The sequence below is a fragment of the Esox lucius genome, chromosome 2 (genome assembly GCF_011004845.1).
Source record: "Esox lucius isolate fEsoLuc1 chromosome 2, fEsoLuc1.pri, whole genome shotgun sequence".
Taxonomy (NCBI): Eukaryota; Metazoa; Chordata; class Actinopteri; order Esociformes; family Esocidae; genus Esox; species Esox lucius.
Window position 1 is genome coordinate 26,606,476 of NC_047570.1, and position 22,069 is coordinate 26,628,544.

At 40.5% G+C, this 22,069-nt stretch overlaps 1 protein-coding gene across 1 annotated transcript in view; it reads left to right on the forward strand.

Annotated features, from left to right (window-relative positions):
* Nucleotides 1–5,033: 5,033 nt before the first annotated feature.
* Nucleotides 5,034–22,069, forward strand: part of LOC105022640 (FERM domain-containing protein 5) — an 89,446-nt gene continuing 72,410 nt past the window's right edge. Inside the window, exon 1 of the mRNA XM_029114880.2 lies at nt 5,034–5,428. Within this exon, the coding sequence (XP_028970713.1) occupies nt 5,327–5,428 (102 nt within the window). The 5' untranslated portion in view covers nt 5,034–5,326. The remainder of the gene's footprint in view (nt 5,429–22,069) is intronic.

Sequence of the window (22,069 nt, forward strand, 5' to 3'; positions counted from 1 at the left end):
TTCTAGGCCCTACATTTCACTTGGGCCCGACAGGCTGGGCTAATGAAGAGCTGTCTGCTTATTACCAACATTCATTGTTCCATTCCAACTCTCTCCCCTCCAACCACCATCCCAAAGCATGACTGTGATAAGGGACATACCTGAGCTGGACTGGACACACACACACACACACACAGTCCTCCCACAGCAGCTGGCTCGCAGTCTTCTGTCAGAAGCTGTGGTGGGGACAAAGATGGTGACTGTCTACTCTGCCTAGTAGTACATTCTTAGTGGGGGTGGGGATGTAAGCTGCTGGGATCAAAGCCCACAACACTCTGAACCCACTACAGAGGCCAAAAGACTGGAGGACCATGAGGCCACGTCACATAGCCCTAGAACCTTGAAACGCCTGTCCTATGAAGTCACGCTAAGGGATTTCTTGGATGTGTGGGAACAACCTTTTTGTTGTTTTAAATTAGCTTAATATTCTCAATAATCTAACATTTCTGTTGTTACATTCTGTTTTGCCTGCAAATTATGAAAATGGAAAATCACGTTATTGTTGGACTGACCTTGCTTGATTCAAGACAATAAAAGTATTGTGGACTTTGTGTGTGGACTTGGTGGTCGAGATCAGATGGTGGGTTTAAATAAGCTTGGTTTTATATTGTCAAGTCTCATGTTAAGCTATCTTTAGCCGATCCTAAAATCCTGTTGCGATGTTGGACAGATTTATATATGCCAAGGATCACCATTAGCGGCCTTTACATAATCACAATCCCATGCCAAAATAGTTACACAAGACAGTGGACATGTTGGCCATAGGCTTCTGTTCCGGTTAAATAAACTTTTAAAAAACATTTCCTTGAGTGTGTCTTATTTTCACCCTTTTACAATTCTGGTCAGCAACCTCATTTTATCCCCGTTACACATCCTACAATGAAAAGATTTAATTCTAAATTACTGTAATTATGGTTAGATAAGATGTTTTTAATCAATGTTTTACCAAAACAATAATTTGTCAAATGTGCCACTAAATGTACCTAAAACAAAACACAGCCAGTTCAATCAACTGATTATAAGGCTTTTATTAACCTCCTATATACAGTTGTGTTCATACATTTGCATACCCTGGCAGAAATATATGCCTGATCATATTTATGATAATCTTTTTTTTTTAAGGACAGTGATCATATGAAGCCAGCATATCATCACATAGTTTTTTGGTTCCTTTTTAACAGAAATCTCCCAAATGGCCCTGATCAAATGTTTACATAGCATTGAATGGCCTTCTTACAGGCGCACAAAGTGACACACACATTTCACACACCTGTGGCTTTTTAAATTGCAATTAGTGTCTGTGTATGAATAGTCAATACGTTTGTTAGCTCTCAAGTGGATGCACTGAGCAGGCTAGATACTGAGCCATGGGAAGCAGAAAAGAACTGTCAAAAGACCTGCATAACAAGGTAATGGAACTTTATAAAGATAGAAAAGGATATAAAAAGATATCCAAAGCCTTACAAATTCCAGTCAGTACTGTTCAATCACTTATTAAGAAGTGGAAAATCGAGGATCTCTTGATACCAAGCCAAGGTCTGGTAGACCAAGAACGATTTCAGCCAAAACTGACAGAATACTTTTTGGGGATACAAAGAAAACCTACAGGTAACCTCAGGAGAAATACAGGCTGCTCTGGAAAAAGATGATGTGTTTGTTTCAAGGAGCACAATACGATGATACAAAAATGAGCTTCATGGTTGAGTTGCCACTAAAAAGCCTGGTTACAATATGCCTGACAACAACTTGACACACCTCACAGCTTCTGGCACACTATAATTTGGAGTGACGAGACCAAAATAGAGCTTTATGGTCACAACCATAAGCGCTATGTTTGGAGAGTGATCATCAAGGCCTATAGTGAACAGAATAACATCCCCACTGTGAAGCACATTGGTGGCTGACTGATGTTTTGGGGATGTGTGAGCTCTAAAGGCACAGGGTTGTGAAAATTGATGGCAAGAAGAATGCAGCATGTTATCAGAAAGTTCTAGCAGACAATTTGCATTCTTCTGCATGAAAGCTGCGCATTGGATGCTCTTGGACTTTACAGCACTACAATGACCCTAAGCACAAGGCCAAGTTGACCCTCCTGTGGTTACAGCAGAAAAAGGTGAAGGTTCTGGAGTGGGCATCACAGTCTCCTGATCTTAATATCATCGAGCCACTCTGGGAAGATTTTAAACGGGCGGTTCTTTCAAGATGACCAAAGACTTTGTATGACCTGGAGGCATTTTGCCAAGACAAATGGACAGCTATAACACATGCAAGAATTTGGGGCCTCAGAGATAAATACTACAAAAGACTGCACGCTGTCATTGATGCTAAAGGGGGCAATACACAGTAATATGAACTAAGGGTATGCAGACTTTTGAACAGGGGTCAGTTCATTATTATTGTTGCCATGTTTTGTTTTATGATTGTGGCATTCTGTTATAACCTACAGTTGAATGTGAATCCCATAAGAAATAAAAGACGTGTTTTGCCTGCTTACTCATGTTTTCTTTACAAATGGTACATATATTACCAATTCTCCAAGGGTATGCACACTTTTGAGCACAACTGTATGCTACTGAATGATTTGAAGATATATCTTCTTCATCTTTAGGCCTCAGCATAACCAAAGCCAGGTGTACATACTACAACAGACATCATCACAGGCTCAAATCAACCTAACTACATTCTATGTCTCATTGGACTGAAATACACTTTTCCGTACAATTAGGCAATTTCCTATGTTCAATTTCGACAGATTTTGTTGTCTGCCAAGACTACAACTACCCTACAGCAAGTTGCAGAGTTTGTTCCAAAATGTTTTACTACTTCCCTCTAGTGGTCCATTAGTAAACATGCAGGGCATAGACAGCGTGGCACACTTCTAACCTCCATTATCACTCCATTAGACATCCTCACGTGCACCCAGGTGGGTCAAAACATACACATGTTGCGTCCTCAATTGTACTATTTTCCTATGCATTGCCCTGCTTTTGGTCCAGTCCCCTTAACACTGTCGTCAAACGTAGTGCACTATGTAGGAAATAGGATACCATTTGGAATGCAATGCAGTCCTGAACTAGTGTTTTCTCCCTTCAGGTAGCCTGATTATCAGTCTTAGAAAGATGCTCACAGAAGTCTCATAGAACCCGTGGGTAACATCAAGGGACCTATGGAGACCTCACAAACTACGTCTATGTGGGAGGTCAGGAAGGAAGGAGCCTCTGGTCCCAAAAAAGGAGGCATTATGGTTAAGACCGGCTTTGCTTGCCATCACTCAGTCAACCATTTCCCATAATGTACCACAAAATTATTGAGCGAAATGTGGGGCCATTGGTTAGAAAGCAAATCAAACATGGATCGAACTAGGATATTGCAACAAGGCATTGATTAAAAACAAACAAGTAAAGCTACAACAGAATGGCATTAAAAAAATTGAGAGTTATGAAATAGTCAAGTCAAAGCCAAGATCTCAGCCCTATCGAAATTCTGTGATGAGACTCAAAATGAGCCTTGCATGCCAAAAAGTTATTGAAAATGACAGTTGAAGGAGTACTATAGGTAATATGAAAAAAAGGAAAATAAAGAGAGAAAAAATACTATAAAGAGTGGGCGAACATTCTTCCCAGTCCATATAAGCAGCTGATAGACACAACACAGTTATTTCTGCCAAAGGGGGCAACACCAGCTATTGAAGTTAGGGGTGTACTCATTTTTATCTGTAAATACTGTTGAAGTTAACATTACATGTCAATATTTCCAAAATATAAAAATGTCATTTCCATGGATGTGCTTATTTATTCACATGACTATACATGGCTTAGTGGAAATGGTAGCATCAGGCAAATGTTGAAAATTGGTATCACACACACGATGATTTCAAGTTCGTGGAGTGACACTGTAGATGTGATGAAAGCATTATATCACATACAGAACGTCTTGCACTAAGTAATACATCCAGTCTTATATAAGCAAAATTCCGAGTAGAAGTTGAAATAGGCAAACAAATCTGCGAGGCAACAGTGGTAATAGAGCACCGGGTGCCTCAGCTGTTGATTTGAGGGCTGATTAATGACTGTAGTCGAGTCACACTCGTTATTTAGTTTTTTCATTAGATAAAAACGAAGATTCTTTGGGTGCAGAAATAAATGAATGGGGTTTGATCTTGTTATAATTTGTTTTAGACATTGCATAATCGTTATTTACTCAGTTACCGTAACCGTGCAGTTTAACTTCGGTCAACGTGTGTTGAAACACTTCTGATGTCAATCTCTCCTTCTAATCATAAATGCCAGTTATTTAACAAGAAATAAAGGTTTTGAAAGGCCAGAAATAGAAGCCCCGGCCAACCTTTGTATTTCAAAATAAATGTTTCAGCGGCTCCTAGTGGCCCAGTCTAGTGACCTGTTCGTGAGGAGACTGCACTACAAATTATATACCATCTGGTGGAGCCAATAGTCTATGTCATAACCAGTCGACTAAGGTACGGTAAAATATATACTCACCAGATGGGATCAATAGGCGTTTGGGCTACTTACCTCACTGGTTAATATGGACATTTGAAATGTCCTATGTCAATGGTTGAATCTAGAAAAAATAAACATGTAATGCTGTTATAGGCAGACAATTCCACAAACACCTCTTCCAACGCTCTCCTCCATCGCATGATGCACCAATTTCTTTTTTTACATTCAATTCCCTGTAATGTGGCAATGACTAGGAGTGGCAAGGAATGGTAGGTAAAAAGATGATAGTTTACTCTTTAGAATACACTAGTATAGGCCAAGCCTGCTATAATTTATCTTATCTATTTCAGGTGACATGCATGTTCCTGCATTCTGATTGGACCCGGGGAGATCCGAAATTACTATTCCTCACATTGCTCCAGCCGAGAGAGAACCAACCTGTGGTTACACGCACAAATTTAGCTAATGTCCTAGGCTTTAACTGTAGTTGGCGCGCAGACACGTCATTCAGAGACGAGTCCGTTGACCCGCCCAGCACAATCTCACACAACAGAGCGAGATGAATAGTGTGGAGGTATAGGCTAAAAGGACTTCACCATCAGACTAACAGTTTATCGCATTGAGTAGCTTACTGTAGACATTCTTTGGTTACCTAGTTGAGCATTCAGTGGGATATCACTAGGCTACCGGAAATACAATGCTCAACCACGGCCGTAGATTGACATTGCTGCTATCCAGGTGTTGGACCAAAGAGGGACGTCGTTGATGTGACATTCTATGCTGTGTGCAGTTCTTTGTGGTTCCATACACAGACACAGAGCAAGAAGATGCTGAGCCGATTTATGAGTGGAAGCCTCAGGAATCTGGAACGAGAATACAACTGTACGGTGAGGCTACTGGATGATTCGGAATACACCTGCACCATCCAGGTCAGTTTCTTTTTAGTATTCCTAGCAGGTAACCTATTTTATTCTGTTGCTGTCACGGTTGGTTGCCCTAGGGTGAGACACAGTGTCGGATATGTTTCGTCAGAGATTATGATGGGCCATTACGACAGCTTGATTTAAATGCCAAGAAAACGTTGTTTGCACTGCTTACTAAATGTGTATATAAACAATTTGTTCTGAATAGGTAGGCTTTTTAATGTCTTTCTGCTGGCTGAATATTCGGGACATGCCTTTTTTTACTACGCTCTGCTACACCTGTCTTCCGAACAGTCACGAGCCGTCATGTCCTTCTTCCAGTGTCCTGAATAGTAATCGTTTCAGGACACTGGACATCGATGATATGTCAGTTGTAGTCTTCGTATGGTTGGTGGGCACTGTTTTCAAGTATCTTTCCATCAATCTATCCATCCATTCATCCATCATCCACCTGTCTAGATATATCTCAAAATTACCAATTTTCGTATTGTCTATGACTTGTTCTTAGAGTGGCCTTGGCCTAGGTTTGCTGTACATGGAGGTGAATGACAGAATGATAATCGGCATCATTAACAGTGTTGAATCGCATGATTAGCGGGACAGTTTGCCTTTGAGGGCTCTTACCTATAAGGAATTTCCTCACTAGCAATAGAGATAACAAAACAAAATGACCATCACCATCCACATACCTAGGGTTTCTGACAACTTAGAAAAATAGAAGCAAGTTCACAGAAGCAAAAGAAAATGGTTAGAATAGAAAATCTAAAAACGATATATATATATATATATTTAAATAATTGGCTACTTATACAACTTTGGTGTCTGTGAACATAACTTACTAAGAAATTGACATGCTTTTGCTCTATCTTCTCTGTGTCAGATGATCAGTGTTGCTTGTTGTCTTTCAATGGCTTGCAACGGTGTCCCAGAATAAGGGGGCTACATTGTTCTAATGGAACAACAGGGTTTCCATCTTAGGACATCTTTAGAAGCAAAAGGTGAGCAGATGGTGGTAGAAGGCATTGTGATACATTTGCAGAGATTCCACACTAATAGAGTTAATCACCAATTTGCAATCAATCAAAATGACCAGCCACCTGGCCAGCACTTATAAATACTTCAAATATGTGATTCTGCATTACGTATTTAGAATGCTCCGCAGCAAAAGCTCAGACTTCCTGAGTATTGTTATGATTCTAGCTTTCCATTTACTCTCCCATGTCTGATCAGACCCGTAATGCTGCTCTCTAACTGGGAGAGAGAAAGAGAGAGAACATTCAGAGGCTTGTCACATCTCCAGGAATGGTCACATTCGAATCACCCTCACGCCATTGTTGCTGAGCTGCAATGCTCCCACAAAGGAAGGGAAGGGGAGGTAGAGAGCTAGATAAATAGAGAGAAGGGAACAAGAGAATGAAATAGAGGCATGGAAAGAGGAAATGGGAGAGAGTGGGGGGAAAAGGGAGAGCTTTTTAATAAGCTGCATTAGTGCATTGTCAGCCTGTGCACCTCAATGTTTTGGGCTGCACTGCTCACAGCTGTAGTTATTTTGCAATGTTCTCTTTAGTGCTGCTCTGAATGCATCTCACTAGATCTGCTGTTCTCAATTAGAGGGTGGTTCGGAAAGAGACATCCAAGCTCTGTATGATACTTAACACAGAAATGTTGTTTTATTCAAGTCAACATGACATGAAAGTCATTTAGAAATAGAAAAGCAGGAAACTCAAGGTTTTGAGATGCGCAAATGTTATAAGCAAAAGCTTTTTGGCGTCCAGTAGTACAATGGTGTTGTTCACCTTGAAGAAACCTCAGATCTATCATAGTCACTGGAGCCAACTATTCAACTGTTATTTAACAAGTCTGTATACAGTGCTCTCAAAAATGATTGCCCCCCTTTGGTAAATATAAGCAGAGATATAATAGAATTGTAATTGTTATTAATTATCTTGGCATTACACTTAAAATGAGAGAAATCTGACCTTTAATTAATTTAAACAAATTTTTTATCAAGAAATATCACTCTGACAAACGTCACATTTATAGGCACCCATAGAGAATATTATGGAACAAATTTCGTAGTAACTGTCCATGTATAGTCCTATTTTCTCAAGTTCATCTATGTCATTAAGAAGTCCCATTACTTCCTGTTTAATTGGGGTACAAATATACTGTGACACACATACCAACAACTCCCTTATCTGTTAACATGGGAAAGGTCAGAAAATATACAAATTAAATTAGACAAAAGTTTGTTGACATTCATAGGCATAAACTGAAAAAAATTGCTACATGCCCAAAAATACCCATCTGCACTATTAGGGATGTAATTAAGAAGTTTCAAAACAACTAGAGCTGTGATTAACTTGTCTGGAAGAGGACACATGCATTTTGCCCCCCATGCAGAGTGTATAGGATGATTTGAGAGGTACAATGTCTCCAAGGATCACAGATGGAGATATTAAGTTGGTTGAAACTACAAGTGTCTAAGTGTAGTTTCAACCTACATGAATCTCAAATTGAATATGTTGGTCTGGTATGAAAATAATCTCCACTCTGAGGTATGATGTTGGATATTTAATGTTGTGTGTTATTGTTGATGACCATCCCAGTTCCTTGACATTATGATCATTGAAAGCTGTGGAGTGAGCTACAGAAGAGAGTCCACAAGGGAGGACCAAGGAATAAAGGATGTGGAGAGATTAAAGAAGCATACTCTTTAAGTTTTCATGAAATTCACCAGTGTTTCTCAGGCCCATTTTGTTTCTATCTTCAACTCCAGAGATGCATGAAAGCGAATGAACAGCAGAATTACCTGTACACCTTTTAGTCAAACTGTTAGGGGACAGACTCTCCTCTGAAGGTCTTGTTTAAGATGCCTATAGACAGTTAATTATACAGAATGCACCAAAAGAAAGGCCAAAATAAAAGTCACTGCAGTTGGTGACTTTGCTGAGTGTTCTTTGTTAAAAAAATAAAATAAACGAGTAAGCATATCGTGAGCATGTACATATAATCCAGAGTAAAATAAAGCTGATTCTGATTCTGAAAATCACAAATTGGACGTCACAGAATTGGAAGGGGATAAAATCGAGTAAAAATAAATTATCAAGAAAGGAGCTTGAATTAAATATTTCTCTGTCTTTCATAAAATGTTATTGATCCAAAGATCTACACGAGCAGAGAAGTACTCTCCTCAAGTATGAGTGACCACTGTGGCATCTGGCTGGCCCTGAGTCAGTGGTTATGTCCTAAATGGCGCCCTACTCCCACAATGTTGTGCACTACTTTGGATAAGGGCTGGCGACTTTTTAGGGAACAGGAATCCATTTGGGACGTGTACAGTTTAAAGACCTCAGTTAAGATGCTGCACTCTGTGATGTACTAATGAAATCACCACCGCTCCCATAAAAGTCTAATGCAGGACTTGGACTGAGTTCTGATGTTGTCTTGTAAATGCATTATTGATATAGACTTCCACTATATTTGTCCAAGTGGGCACTATTAAGTCATAGTTTACTGTCTGATGTGTCAGTTGGTTATATTACGGTTTGTTTGTTAAGAACTTTGTTTTTATGTGTATATATAAAAAACTGAAAAAGTGCACTTTTTCTGTTCCATGTTTCATTTACTAATTTAAAAAGAAAATCCAAGCAGACCATTGAAATTCAACTAAGACTGCCTAAACAAAGATTATAAAAATGTGTTCAAGGATTTTCTTCATTGTTATACAATCCTCATGTTTTACTCTATTTATTTTATTTTGTCATTTGGGTTCTACTTTAAAAGAAAAATAACATATATACTTTGAATAGCGTACATAAACCCTTCTTAAGCACTTCATAAATGCTTCACAAATAATTTATAAGCATATGATGTGCTGTTGAATTCTTTAATGTTATATATCCAGTCAATCTACGTTCCTACTCTCACCTATGGTCATGAGCTTTGGGTCATGACCGAAAGGACAAGATCCCGGATACAGGCGGCCGAAATGAGCTTTCTCCGCAGGGTGGCTGGGCGATCCCTTAGAGATAGGGTGAGAAGCTCGGTCACCCGGGAGGAGCTCAGAGTAGAGCCGCTGCTCCTCCACATCGAGAGGGGTCAGCTGAGGTGGCTTGGGCATCTTTTTCGGATGCCTCCGGAACGCCTTCCTGGGAAGGTGTTCCGGTCCCGTCCCATCGGGAGGAGACCCCGGGGAAGACCTAGGACACGCTGGAGGGACTATGTCTCCCGGCTGGCCTGGGAACACCTCGGTGTCCCCCCGGAAGAGCTAGAGGAAGTGTCTGGGGAGAGGGAAGTCTGGGCATCCCTGCTTAGACTGTTGCCCCCGCGACCCGGCCCCGGATAAGCGAAAGAAGATGGATGGATGGATGGATATGACTGTATATCAACGTGTTATTATGTAAATAACCCCATGTGGGTTAATCTCCAATCATTCCCTGTCAAAATGATCTCTGCAATACCAAAAAACCCTCAAATTCCACCTACAGTGAATATTATATCGCAGGACACAAGAGGAGAATCCCAGTGGGAGCATTTCATGCCATAGTAATCCTGGGACTGGGACTGAAAGTTGATGGTCCCCAAAGTAGATTTATTTCTAACCACAGACTCAGGCTTCATAAAACCTATAACCACACAGCTCTGCTTATCATTCCCTCCTGCTAACTGCCCTACTATACGCCGCAAATCCTAGGTTCAAATAGTATTTAATATGTTTCAAATTCTTCAGCTATGCTTATTGACCTTACCAGGTCCTGTAGAACCATTGAAATAAACGTTGTCTGTTTGACACTCCTGACTGACGCTTTGTCTTTGAAAGATTAAAAATACAATTTGAACCAGAGCTGGAACAACACAACGCAGGCTTTGATTCCAAATAAGGCACCCTGCAACATTGCATGGTTAATCCATAATGTGGAATACTAGTGAGATAAACCCTCCACGGCTTTGGTGCTCTTTGGGATTAGGATGACTGGCAGTCATGACAGTAATAACCAGAATTCTACTGATGTCACTGGAGACCTGTCAAATGAACCAATTCTCTCTATTGAGCAATCCTACTTTGGAGCAGGGCTCTTCCAGGTGCCGTTTAAGATGCAGGTCCCTATAACAAACCGTTCAGATGGCAAGGAATAGAAAAGTACTAACCATGGTACTGTAGTATCCCAGTACTGTCAGACAGTATTAACCATGGTACTGTAGTATCCCAGTACTGTCAGACAGTATTAACCATGGTACTGTAGTATCCAAGGACTGTCAGACAGTATTAACCATGGTACTGTAATATCCCAGTACTGTCAGACAGTATTAACCATGGTACTGTAGTATCCCAGTACTGTCAAACAGTATTAACCATGGTACTGTAGTATCCAAGGACTGTCAGACAGTATTAACCATGGTACTGTAGTTCCCCAGTACTGTTAGACTTTATTAACCATGGTACTGTAGTTCCCAAGTACTGTCAGACAGTATTAACCATGGTACTTATCATTCCCTCCTGCTAACTGCCCTACTATACACTGCCAATCCTAGGTTCAAATAGTATTTAATATGTTTCATATTCTTCAGCTATGCTTAGTTGACCTTACCAGGTCCTGTAGAACCATTGAAATAAACGTTGTCTGTTTGACACTCCTGACTGATGCTTTGTCCTTGAAAGATTAAAAATACAATTTGAACCAGAGCTGGAACAACACAACGCAGGCTTTGATTCCAAATAAGGCACCCTGCAACATTGCATGGTTAATCCATAATGTGGAATACTAGTGAGATAAACCCTCCGCGGCTTTGGTGCTCTTTGGGATTAGGATGACTGGCAGTCATGACAGTAATAACCAGAATTCTACTGATGTCACTGGAGACCTGTCAAATGAACCAATTCTCTCTATTGAGCAACCTTACTTTGGAGCAGGGCTCTTCCAGGTGCCGTTTAAGATGAAGGTCCCTATAACACACTGTTCAGACGGCAAGGAATGGAATAATATTAACCATGGTACTGTAATATCCCAGTACTGTCAGACAGTATTAACCATGGTACTGTAATATCCCAGTACTGTCAGACAGTATTAACCATGGTACTGTAGTTCCAAAGTACTGTCAGACAGTATTAACCATGGTACTGAAGTTCCCAAGTACTGTCAGACAGTATTAACCATGGTACTGTAGTATCCCAGTACTGTCAGACAGTATTAACCATGGTACTGTAATATCCCAGTACTGTCAGACAGTATTAACCATGGTACTGTAGTTCCAAAGTACTGTCAGACAGTATTAACCATGGTACTGTAGTTCCCAAGTACTGTCAGACAGTATTAACCATGGTACTGTAATATCCCAGTACTGTCAGACAGTATTAACCATGGTACTGAAGTTCCCAAGTACTGTCAGACAGTATTAACCATGGTACTGTAATATCTCAGTACTGTCAGAAATTATTAACCATGGTACTGTAGTTCCCAAGTACTGTCAGACAGTATTAACCATGGTACTGTAATATCCCAGTACTGTCAGACAGTATTAACCATGATACTGTAGTTCCCAAGTACTGTCAGACAGTATTAACCATAGTACTGTAGTTCCCAAGTACTGTCAGACAGTATTAACCATGGTACTGTAATATCCCAGTACTGTCAGACATTATTAACCATGGTATTATATGTCCCTAGTACTCTCAGATAGTATTAACCATGGCACTGTAGTGTCCGAGGGCTGTCAGACAGTATTAACCATGGTACTATATGTCCCCTGTACTGTCAGACAGTATTAACCATGGTACTGTAGTTCCCCAGTACTGTCAGACTTTATTAACAATGGTACTGTAGTTCCCCAGTACTGTCAGACAGTATTAACAATGGTACTGTAGTATCCCAGTACTGTCAGACAGTATTAACCATGGTACTGTAATATCCCAGTACTGTCAGACAGTATTAACCATGGTACTGTAGTATCCCAGTACTGTCAGACAGTTTTAACCATCGTACTGTAATATCCCAGTGCTGTCAGACAGTATTAACCATGGTACTGTAGTATCCAAGGACTGCCAGACAGTATTAACCATGGTACTGTAGTTCCCCAGTACTGTCAGACAGTATTAACCATGGTACTGTAGTATCCCAGTACTGTCAGACAGTATTAACCATGGTACTGTAATATCCCAGTACTGTCAGACAGTATTAACCATGGTACTGTAGTATCCCAGTACTGTCATACAGTATTAACCATGGTACTGTAGTATCCCAGTACTGTCTATCAGAAATGTGTGAGTTGTCTTCTTTACTGAATTAATGAAACTAGGTGAATTGTAGCAACTACAACATTTCACACTATCCAGCAAAGTTTTATAATTAAGTTTTATAATGCATTTCTGTGGATATTCAGCTTCTCTAGATGGACATAGAAAGAGAAAAACATGAAACAACTTACATGGTGAAATAGTAGTTACACATTAACTTTTGTGTCATTAGTGATTGGTTATATACAATTGTAAATTACCTTTCCAGACAATACCACATAATGTCCTTTTCCATATGTAGAAAATACCAAAACGATGGTTATAAATGTTCAGATATACTGGAACCTAAGCAGAGTTCTGGTACAAACCGTGACATCCAATCACATTTGTCAGTAGCATAAGTAAAAACCTGTAACTGATAGAAGGACTTCTGAGGCACGTTGTGTTGCATGCAGAACAGACTGCCTGGCTGCCTTCGTCAGAAGTGAGGTGGTGTTGACAGATCTATCTCTGACTCTGTTTAGGGCTCAAGCGGCTCAACTATTGCATTGGCGACCCACAACAATAAATAATTAAAATGTGTGCCAGGAGTGAATATTTCATGGAGTGTTTCAGTGTTATCTCAGACTGCTACAATAGCAGGCAGCACAGTAGATCAGGTTAAAAACATGTAGAGTTAGCACGGCTCTATGTCAGATCCACGGGCTCCTGATCTGCTTCTAATGCGTTTTTCTAAAATCGTAGGAAATCCCATCAAAACGGAGTTAAACGTAAGACCAGAGCTTGTAAAATGTGAGCACACACATGACTTACGGTTGATGCCCGGTCATTTTCAAACATGTTGAATATGTTCAGTCTCATATCAGCCAGTATTGACAAGTATCAGAGCAGATCAGCAGTTACTCTGAAATTATAATTTTAATGTACCTAAATTCAGGGAAATGTGCTTTTCATATGTCGATACCGAACTAGGACTATCACGATATCAGATTTTCACTACACAGTTATCGTGGTCAAAAGAATTCACGGTAACGATATTATCGCGGTATCTATAGAAAATTTGAAAGAAAAAATGCTGTCGGTCAAAATCATCTTCAACTTTGTTTGATGGGCTTTTTTCTCTTTTTTGGCAAATGAATTACACTCAAAATAAGAATGTATGGCGGTGGGGAGTCTGTAACTGTAACTGCACAAATAAAAAATAAAAGCATTCAAAAAGAACAATTACACTTAAAGGATAATGAAAGGCCACTGATAAACAAAATATCCACAAGGACTAACACCCAGAGAAGTTTTTGGAAAAATACTAAACATTTTCACCTAGTGAATTGGCTACGAAAAGGCCTTCATCCAAACACTAGTGTTTAGGTCTGGTGTATAGGTCCAGACTGGTAGTTTAAGCAAATGCATCGGTTGGCCATGAATAAGCCATTTTTGAAAGATTACAACGTCCTTTTTCCCATGTGAATGGGCTACTAAAACGGCGCCTCATTGCGGATCTCTCCCAGGGTTTCTAGTGAGGCTAATGAATTGATTTCAACACCAGTGCATAGGTCCTGTCTCCTTTAAGCACAAACACCATTTGTCTATAACTGACATGAAACAAGGTATCCAACAACCGAGAGGGTTTTTTGGAAGAATTCAACTTCTGTTTCGCCTAGTGAATACGATATTATCATATGTGTATTATTAACATGATATCAATATTTAATGTTTTTAATATCACGGTTATCGTCAATACCGCTATATCGCAACACCCCTATACCGAACATAATCGCGAATCATTTAGGACCAATAGCGCTGGGTTTTGTTGATATTGAACGTAATAGCGCTGCTGATGTGTTCATACTGAATGTGATCAAGGTTTACAAGTTAGTTACATATTTAGAAAATTCCTCCGATGCTGGGTTGCTTTAGGCACCTATTCCTTTCAATCACATTTAGTCTGATGGCATGCACTATTGAGTTCTTGTCACAAGAGAAAATATATTGACCCTCTCTCAGGTTCATCCTAAAGTTTCATAAGCACATGCAGGCCGGCCTAACTAGGCCTGTGTAGAGCCCTAAGTACCTCTATGCTGTAATAATAGTTAGTTTGGAATTGCCTACTAATTCAACATTAAGGGCCGACTTCACAGAGATTTCCAATGAGCGTGATGTTTTTAGTCCATGACTAGCCTTACTCTGTATATGCAGACCCTGTCCTATGTGATCTTGCTATGCATTGACTCAAATACAATGTTGGTGTTCATAAACCAGCACCCTTCTGAACTGGCCGGCTCACATTTTACGGGCTGCAGCACACTGTTGGCTTGCCTTGGCTGTTGAAGAGCATCGTACATGGAACGCAGCATCTTCCTCGGTTGCCATGCAGATTTACCAGCTACACCGGCTCAGACATGCCCAGAAAATATAATCCAATTCTGTCTTGATTATACTAACGCACGGCTGCGGAGGTACTGCCAGGTGTTTGTTCAACACCGATTAATGGTTCAGTACAGTTTGGCTTGACTGAATCGTTAAATGTGAAAGTTTATGGGTGGAGTCCGTGTACCCGTGAACAAATGTGTTGTGTATTTCGGTCTTTAGTTCCTAGCTGGTGTCTGTGCCTCTGTGCTCCCTGGACTCCAGACTCCCATCCCAACCAATCCTCACTCATTCCTCCTTTCAGTTTGGCTGTCTTTTTTTCTCTGTTTTTCTCCCTCTTTTTCTGTCTCACTCTCTTTCAGGGCTACTGCAGCTCTCGATTAAAGCATCCCAGCGAGAACCCGACACCACATAACAGTATAGCTTCAGCATACACTTCACACTATACATCAAACAGTAGCTTAGGCTCAATACTTTACAGTAAAGCCAACTCACTATACTGTATGCCACAGCAGGAAAGGCTCTGCTGTACAGTCCACACATGACACAGCAGTTGTAGACAGATTATAGTGCACAGTAAAACACCATATAATGGGCCTTAGTCAGACTTAACTTCACACTAATGCAGACTATGAAAAACATTTTCACTTAAAGGATACATCCTTAATTTATTAAACAGTCACATCATTTTCTCACCAAAGAAAAAAATAACTGTTGGCCTGAATATAACTTCTATTGGCCCGGATGGGGTCATACATGCTTTCACTCCATGGTTACTACATTAAGTATTGCATTACAGAACATTGCATTTATTTTGTTTCTCAAGTGGTTAAAGTCAAACCTATCATTTTAAGAGTTTTTATGCATACATCAGCTGGGTGTCTGTGCAACCAAAGTTCAAATTCCCACTTTTGCTAACAATTCGATCACACTTTTCATGTATGCAATTGAATGCAAGCATTGGACCAATCCCAAATGTGTACCACACGGAATACAGTGCAACTGCATTTGCACCACAATGCACATTCTACTAAATATCACACAAACTGTTGAATAACCTTCGTTGCTGTTCAGATATTGGTGCAGATACACAAATAGGCCTGCATGTTCCCCCTCCCTCCCACACCCTCATACTTACTCTCCCTCCCTCTCACTCACTCACACACACACACACACACACACACGCATGTTTGTTTTTTCTATCATTGTGGGGACCTGAAACCTAAACTAGAAATTCATGTTCCCTATCCCTCTAACACATAACCCTTACCGTAACCCCAAAATGTAACCCAACAATTGGAAATTGCAATTTCTGTATTGGGGACCTGCCAAAAAACTTATATGTTTGAGGTTTTTGGGTCCCCAAATGTACACATAAGGAGTCTGAACGTTTTAATGTTTAAACATTAGTGAGATCCCTAACCTTGAGAAAAATCCCTAACGGATTTCACAGTAGTTGTCTTGATTGCATCAAACCGAGAGTAGCATTAGCTAGATAGTTAAGATGTATCATTGGTTGTTGTCACAGTAAAGATAAGCTAATGTCTTGTCCGTCACCAGAAGTGTCCGTCAAAATACAATTGTCAAAAAACAAAAAACAACTGTCCCCTGCGTCCCTCCTGGGGCCATCAGTGTTCCCACTAACACAGTTTCTCCAGAAAACACTGACTAACAGATATAATGTCTCCCAAACCTGGGCACAGCCACACCGTTCACAGAGAAGCGGCTTTTTAACATGCTTACTTGCAATGATGGAAGACAATTTTACATTTTTTTTTAAGTAAACACGCATTGAAATCTGGAAACATTATACGCAACATAACATTTGCAGAAATCCGTAATGGACAACTTCAAACAGAATCAAAATGAACATGTCATGTTAATGCGATAACATGTATTATTTGACAGCCTCAGTTTTAACATAATGCCTGACTGATGCGTACTGACATTCTATTTGATTTCACTGTGATTACTGAAATTATTCAGCTTCTCTTTACATTGGACTAGAACTCATAACCTCTTGGGCTACAAAAGCAAGTGTTTAGGATCTCAGCAATAGCTAAGCACTGTTCTATTACCCTTTTTAAACATGCCAAACATTTAGAATTATGAACATGTAATTCATTGTTATCTTTTTGAATACGTACCCATGTTGACGAACAGATGATGGATACCCACAATTGTAATGTTTCATCACCAATTACCTGCACTCAAACTGCCGGCTGTGCTTCAGAGAGAATGATTACCACTAGCCTAACCATTTTTTAATATACAATAGTTTTCTCTAGATGACAAACAAGACTTGATGCCAGATTTGTTTTTGAGGTACATTTTGCGTAATGGATGAAAATGTTGCGTGTCACCCTCCATGGTAACGCTGAACACTTCGGACCAATTCTCACTGCAGCTACTGAGGTCTAAAGACAACTCCTCGCTCAATGAGTATTGGAGCTTCAATCTACAGGGCGGAACATCCATTTCGAACTGGCTACATTCATGACATTTGACCAGGGTTCGTGTTGGTCTCCACTCTAAACCATTTAGGAGGTATGCATATGTGGTCTGCTTGTTTTAAACTGAATGTACAAAGTTTAAAATGTAAACGTATTACATTCAGTCATCCTTACAAGCAGTCTCCTCTCTCTCTTTTACTTTGCACTATCTATCTATCTCTCTCCTTTACTCTCCTCTAGCCTTTCCTTTCCTCTCCTCTTTCTCCTTTCCTTTCCTATCCTAACATTCTTCTGCTTTTGGTGCAGTGACCAGGACCACACATATGGCCTGTATTTGTCTCTCTACTCTCCCATCATCAATTTCATCATCATCATCATCCCTTACACTGACCCACTACTATCATCCGTCATTAACACTATGTTCCATTCAGGTCTAATGAGCTGACACAAAGTAGAGGAAACACAGGCAAACACACTCACACACCCGCACACAACCATACACACAGGAGGTCAGGTCTTGGCGAAGCACGAGTCAAACAACAGCAACCTGATGTGAGCAGTAGTAATGATTGTAGCTGTGGAGTGATCACATGCTGAGTGGAGCTTTAACAGTGTAATTAAAACACCAGTTTAATGATCCAATATCACAGATGTTATTGTTTACTGGACCCGGCACATTACATTAATTGTTTGAGTGTTATTGCTAAACATTTTAAATAACCATCATCCTCTGTTGTAATGGGAATTCTTCTGAAGATTGTGTTGTATTCCAAGGATTATGGAACCATTGCCTGTCTCGGAATAACATGTGAATGAATGTGTCCAAAAGTTGTTATGAATGTTCTCAATTGATCTGCCTGTCTCTATGTCTTCGTGTATTTCTTGCTTCTATCGCCCAACACTGGCCTTACCCATGTTGATGGATGACTAAGAAGGTTTAGCCTCTGTGTCACCTCATATTTATAACCCACTAAAACAGGATGTCATGGGTGACCACTTAATGGTGCCAGTAATTGTGGCACACATGTTTTTGAATAAAATAATTGCTAATTGATGACAATTTGTTTGTATTTGAACAGCTTCCCTCAATTTACCATTAGAATAATAAGATTTTTTGATCCAACAGATAAAAACAATTGCATTTGTCACTGTCTTGTACCTAGTGTGCAAATAATTCTCAAGTGTGCTGTTTGTAGCATCCATTGACTTGTATGCAAAGTTCAGACCATCAACCTAGAGTGCATTATGTCTTGCGTTAATGCTTTGCTGGTTGCCACAGAGACGGGCTGTTTAACCTGTGACACTTTGTTTCTATGTACCTTTTTCATCTATGTTTCTGAGCTTTTTCCTACTGTTATGGCCAAAATGCAAGCCAAAATATAGGCTTTATTTATTCCAATTCCATACTAAAAAGGACTATACACTCACCTAAAGGATTATTAGGAACACCATACTAATACTGTGTTTGACCCCCTTTCGCCTTTGACTTTGACTGAAATAACTACTAGTTACAACCAAGGTATGCAGCAAAGCATTTGTGAAGCCACAACATGCACAACCTTGAGGCGGATGGGCTACAACAGCAGAAGACCCCACCGGGTACCACTCATCTCCACTACAAATAGGAAAAAGAGGCTACAATTTGCACAAGCTCACCAAAATTGGACAGTTGAAGAATGGAAGAATGTTGCCTGGTCTGATGAGTCTCGATTTCTGTTGAGACATTCAGATGGTAGAGTCAGAATTTGGCGTAAACAGAATGAGAACATGGATCCATCATGCTTTGTTACCACTGTGCAGGCTGGTGGTGGTGGTGTAATGGTGTGGGGGATGTTTTCTTGGCACACTTTAGGCCCCTTAGTGCCAATTGGGCATCGTTTAAATGCCACGGCCTACCTGAGCATTGTTTCTGACCATGTCCATCCCTTTATAACCACCATGTACCCATCCTCTGATGGCTACTTCCAGCAGGATAATGCACCATGTCACAAAGCTCGAATCATTTCAAATTGGTTTCTTGAACATGACAATGAGTTCACTGTACTGAAATGGCCCCCACAGTCACCAGATCTCAACCCAATAGAGCATCTTTGGGATGTGGTGGAACGGGAGCTTCGTGCCCTGGATGTGCATCCCACAAATCTCCATCAACTGCAAGATGCTATCCTATCAATATGGGCCAACATTTCTAAAGAATGCTTTCAGCATCTTGTTGAATCAATGCCACGTAGAATTAAGGCAGTTCTGAAGGCGAAAGGGGGTCAAACATAGTATTAGTATGGTGTTCCTAATAATCCTTTAGGTGAGTGTATATTGGATGGTCAGTCCTTGCTTTCAAAACTCTTTCCTCACAATTCTCCTGATACATCCCAATTATTAGTATGTGGTTTTGATGTGGTTTGTATGTACTTTGTTGTATTTGCATATTTCTTTGGACCCCAAGAAGAGAAGCTGTTGCTTCAGCAGCAGCTAATTGGGATCTTAATATGATTTTAAATGCCATCTCACATGGATAACTAGCAACAGGAGGAGACCTGCTACCTTCCTGTCAGTAGAGCTTATGTTCCCTTTGGTCTCACCATCAGATGGACAGGTCAAGCGGGGCAGAGAGACAGACAGGTGAGACAGTCAGGACGGATAGATCAGACAGAGGGACATGACGACAGACAGACAGAAAGACAGACCTGACAATAGGCAGTCTGCCAGCAGGGGGAGGTAAGCCTGTCTGAAATGATGCAGAATGAAAGCAGTACCAAGCACCCTCCTCACCCCAACCATGGGCCGTTCAGTTGAAATGATGCAGAATGAAAGCAGTACCAAGCACCCTCCTCACCCAACCATTCAATTGCCTACCATTGGCCAGATGGAGTCAGGAGCAAAGAAACTCAGACGGTTCAGTGTAAATGGAGATGTATTAACTTCTACTGATTTTATGTCCTGCTACTACAAAAAGTGTAGTTTGCCAGACAGGTAGACAGACTACAAAAAAAACACCTGGCCTAGTGGGTCAACATAAAAAACAATATTAATCGTTTATAAAACTAAATGTCTAAATCCAACTATGGTTTACTTCTTCCAAAGACTTGCAAATAGAAAGAGACTATTTCTAAGTCTATTATTTTCCCGTATTCCAAGGATTATTACCTGAGTCATTTTCTTTGTTTGAAGGAAAATGGATATGAACCTACGCCATTGGATCATGTCAATTCCACAAGTGCTAATTAGCATACTGAGGCAGTAAGATGTACATCCTTAGAGACCAGAACACCTCCTTAGACAGTACATCTGGACAGCCTGTCAGTGTGGATTTGTTGCAGGAGGAGGGATGCTGCTTTAGTTGTGCAGTGACTAGCCACTTTGCTATGCATTGGGGAACCCACAAGTATTTTTTTCTGAATATGAGGGACATTTCTTGTTGGATATATGTCTCAAATGGCACAATGTGCCCAATATAGTCCACTAGTATGGGGCCCTATGTGATCAAAATTAGTGAGCTGTAGAAAAACAGGGTGCCATTTGTGACAGAGGCATGGAGTCTGCTCTCCTTCCCTGCTTCTTTCATGTTGTACTTGAAAGGAGTGGCAATGCTTATTTAAGAGTGCTGCAGTTTCACTGTAGAGGATGTCATGTTTGAAGGTAGCAAGAGACAGAGAGAAAGAGATAGACACTGGTGGGTAATTCTGTGTAGACTAATGATTGTGTCATGAAAATTGTTTTGCAGCTTTCTGTGGACTTTATGTTTAATTCATGGAATCCCATTAAGTTTTCTCCTCCTTTTGATATTCAATTTGCATATTAATGATGTTTTCACTAAGGTGCTCTTGCTAGTTATAGTGTGAATTTGCGTGCCCTAAATGTGTGTAGTGAGTGAGTTAGAAGAGGACTGACCATCCCTCCAAGTTTGGCTCCACTCTATGTTTCTTCCTTGGGTCCAACCCTACTAGGGAGTTTTTTTCTAGCCACTGTGTATTTCTTGTTGTTGGTCACTTTTTGGGGTTTTAGGCTGGGTATCTTTTGGGGGGTTTAGGCTGGGTATTTTGGGGGATTTTAGGCTGGGTATCTTTTTAAGCACTTTCTCATCTGCTGATGTAAAAAGGGCTTTGTTAAATCCATTTGAGTTGTGTGTGTTTGTTTGTTTATGTTGAGATGTGAGACAGAGGGTCAGCATCATGGCTATGTTGATCTATTAGGGGGGCATGCTCGGCAAATTACTGACGACACTCTCCGATTCTCCGTAGGACGGTAACACCATGAGGAGCGAGAGAGCGGGATGGAGAGGAGGGTACAACAGCGTTGTCAGAGAGACAGAGAAATAGAATGTGGGACAGCGAAAGGGGGATGGAAAGCGAGGGAGCGAGAGACCGATTACACCACGGCGGCCTGTACAAGTTAACAGTACTGAATGCACCAGTAACTGGCATTGTCCCCTTCCTCTTGGCATCCTTGTATAGGAAGCATGTCTGTGTCCTGCAGTCACAGTGGGAGGTGTGCCAGGTTAGTCTAGGCTGTATCCTAAGTAGCTCACTATTCACTACAGGCCCTGTTCTAATGGAATGCAATACATAGGGAATATGGAGCTTTTTGTGATGCAGC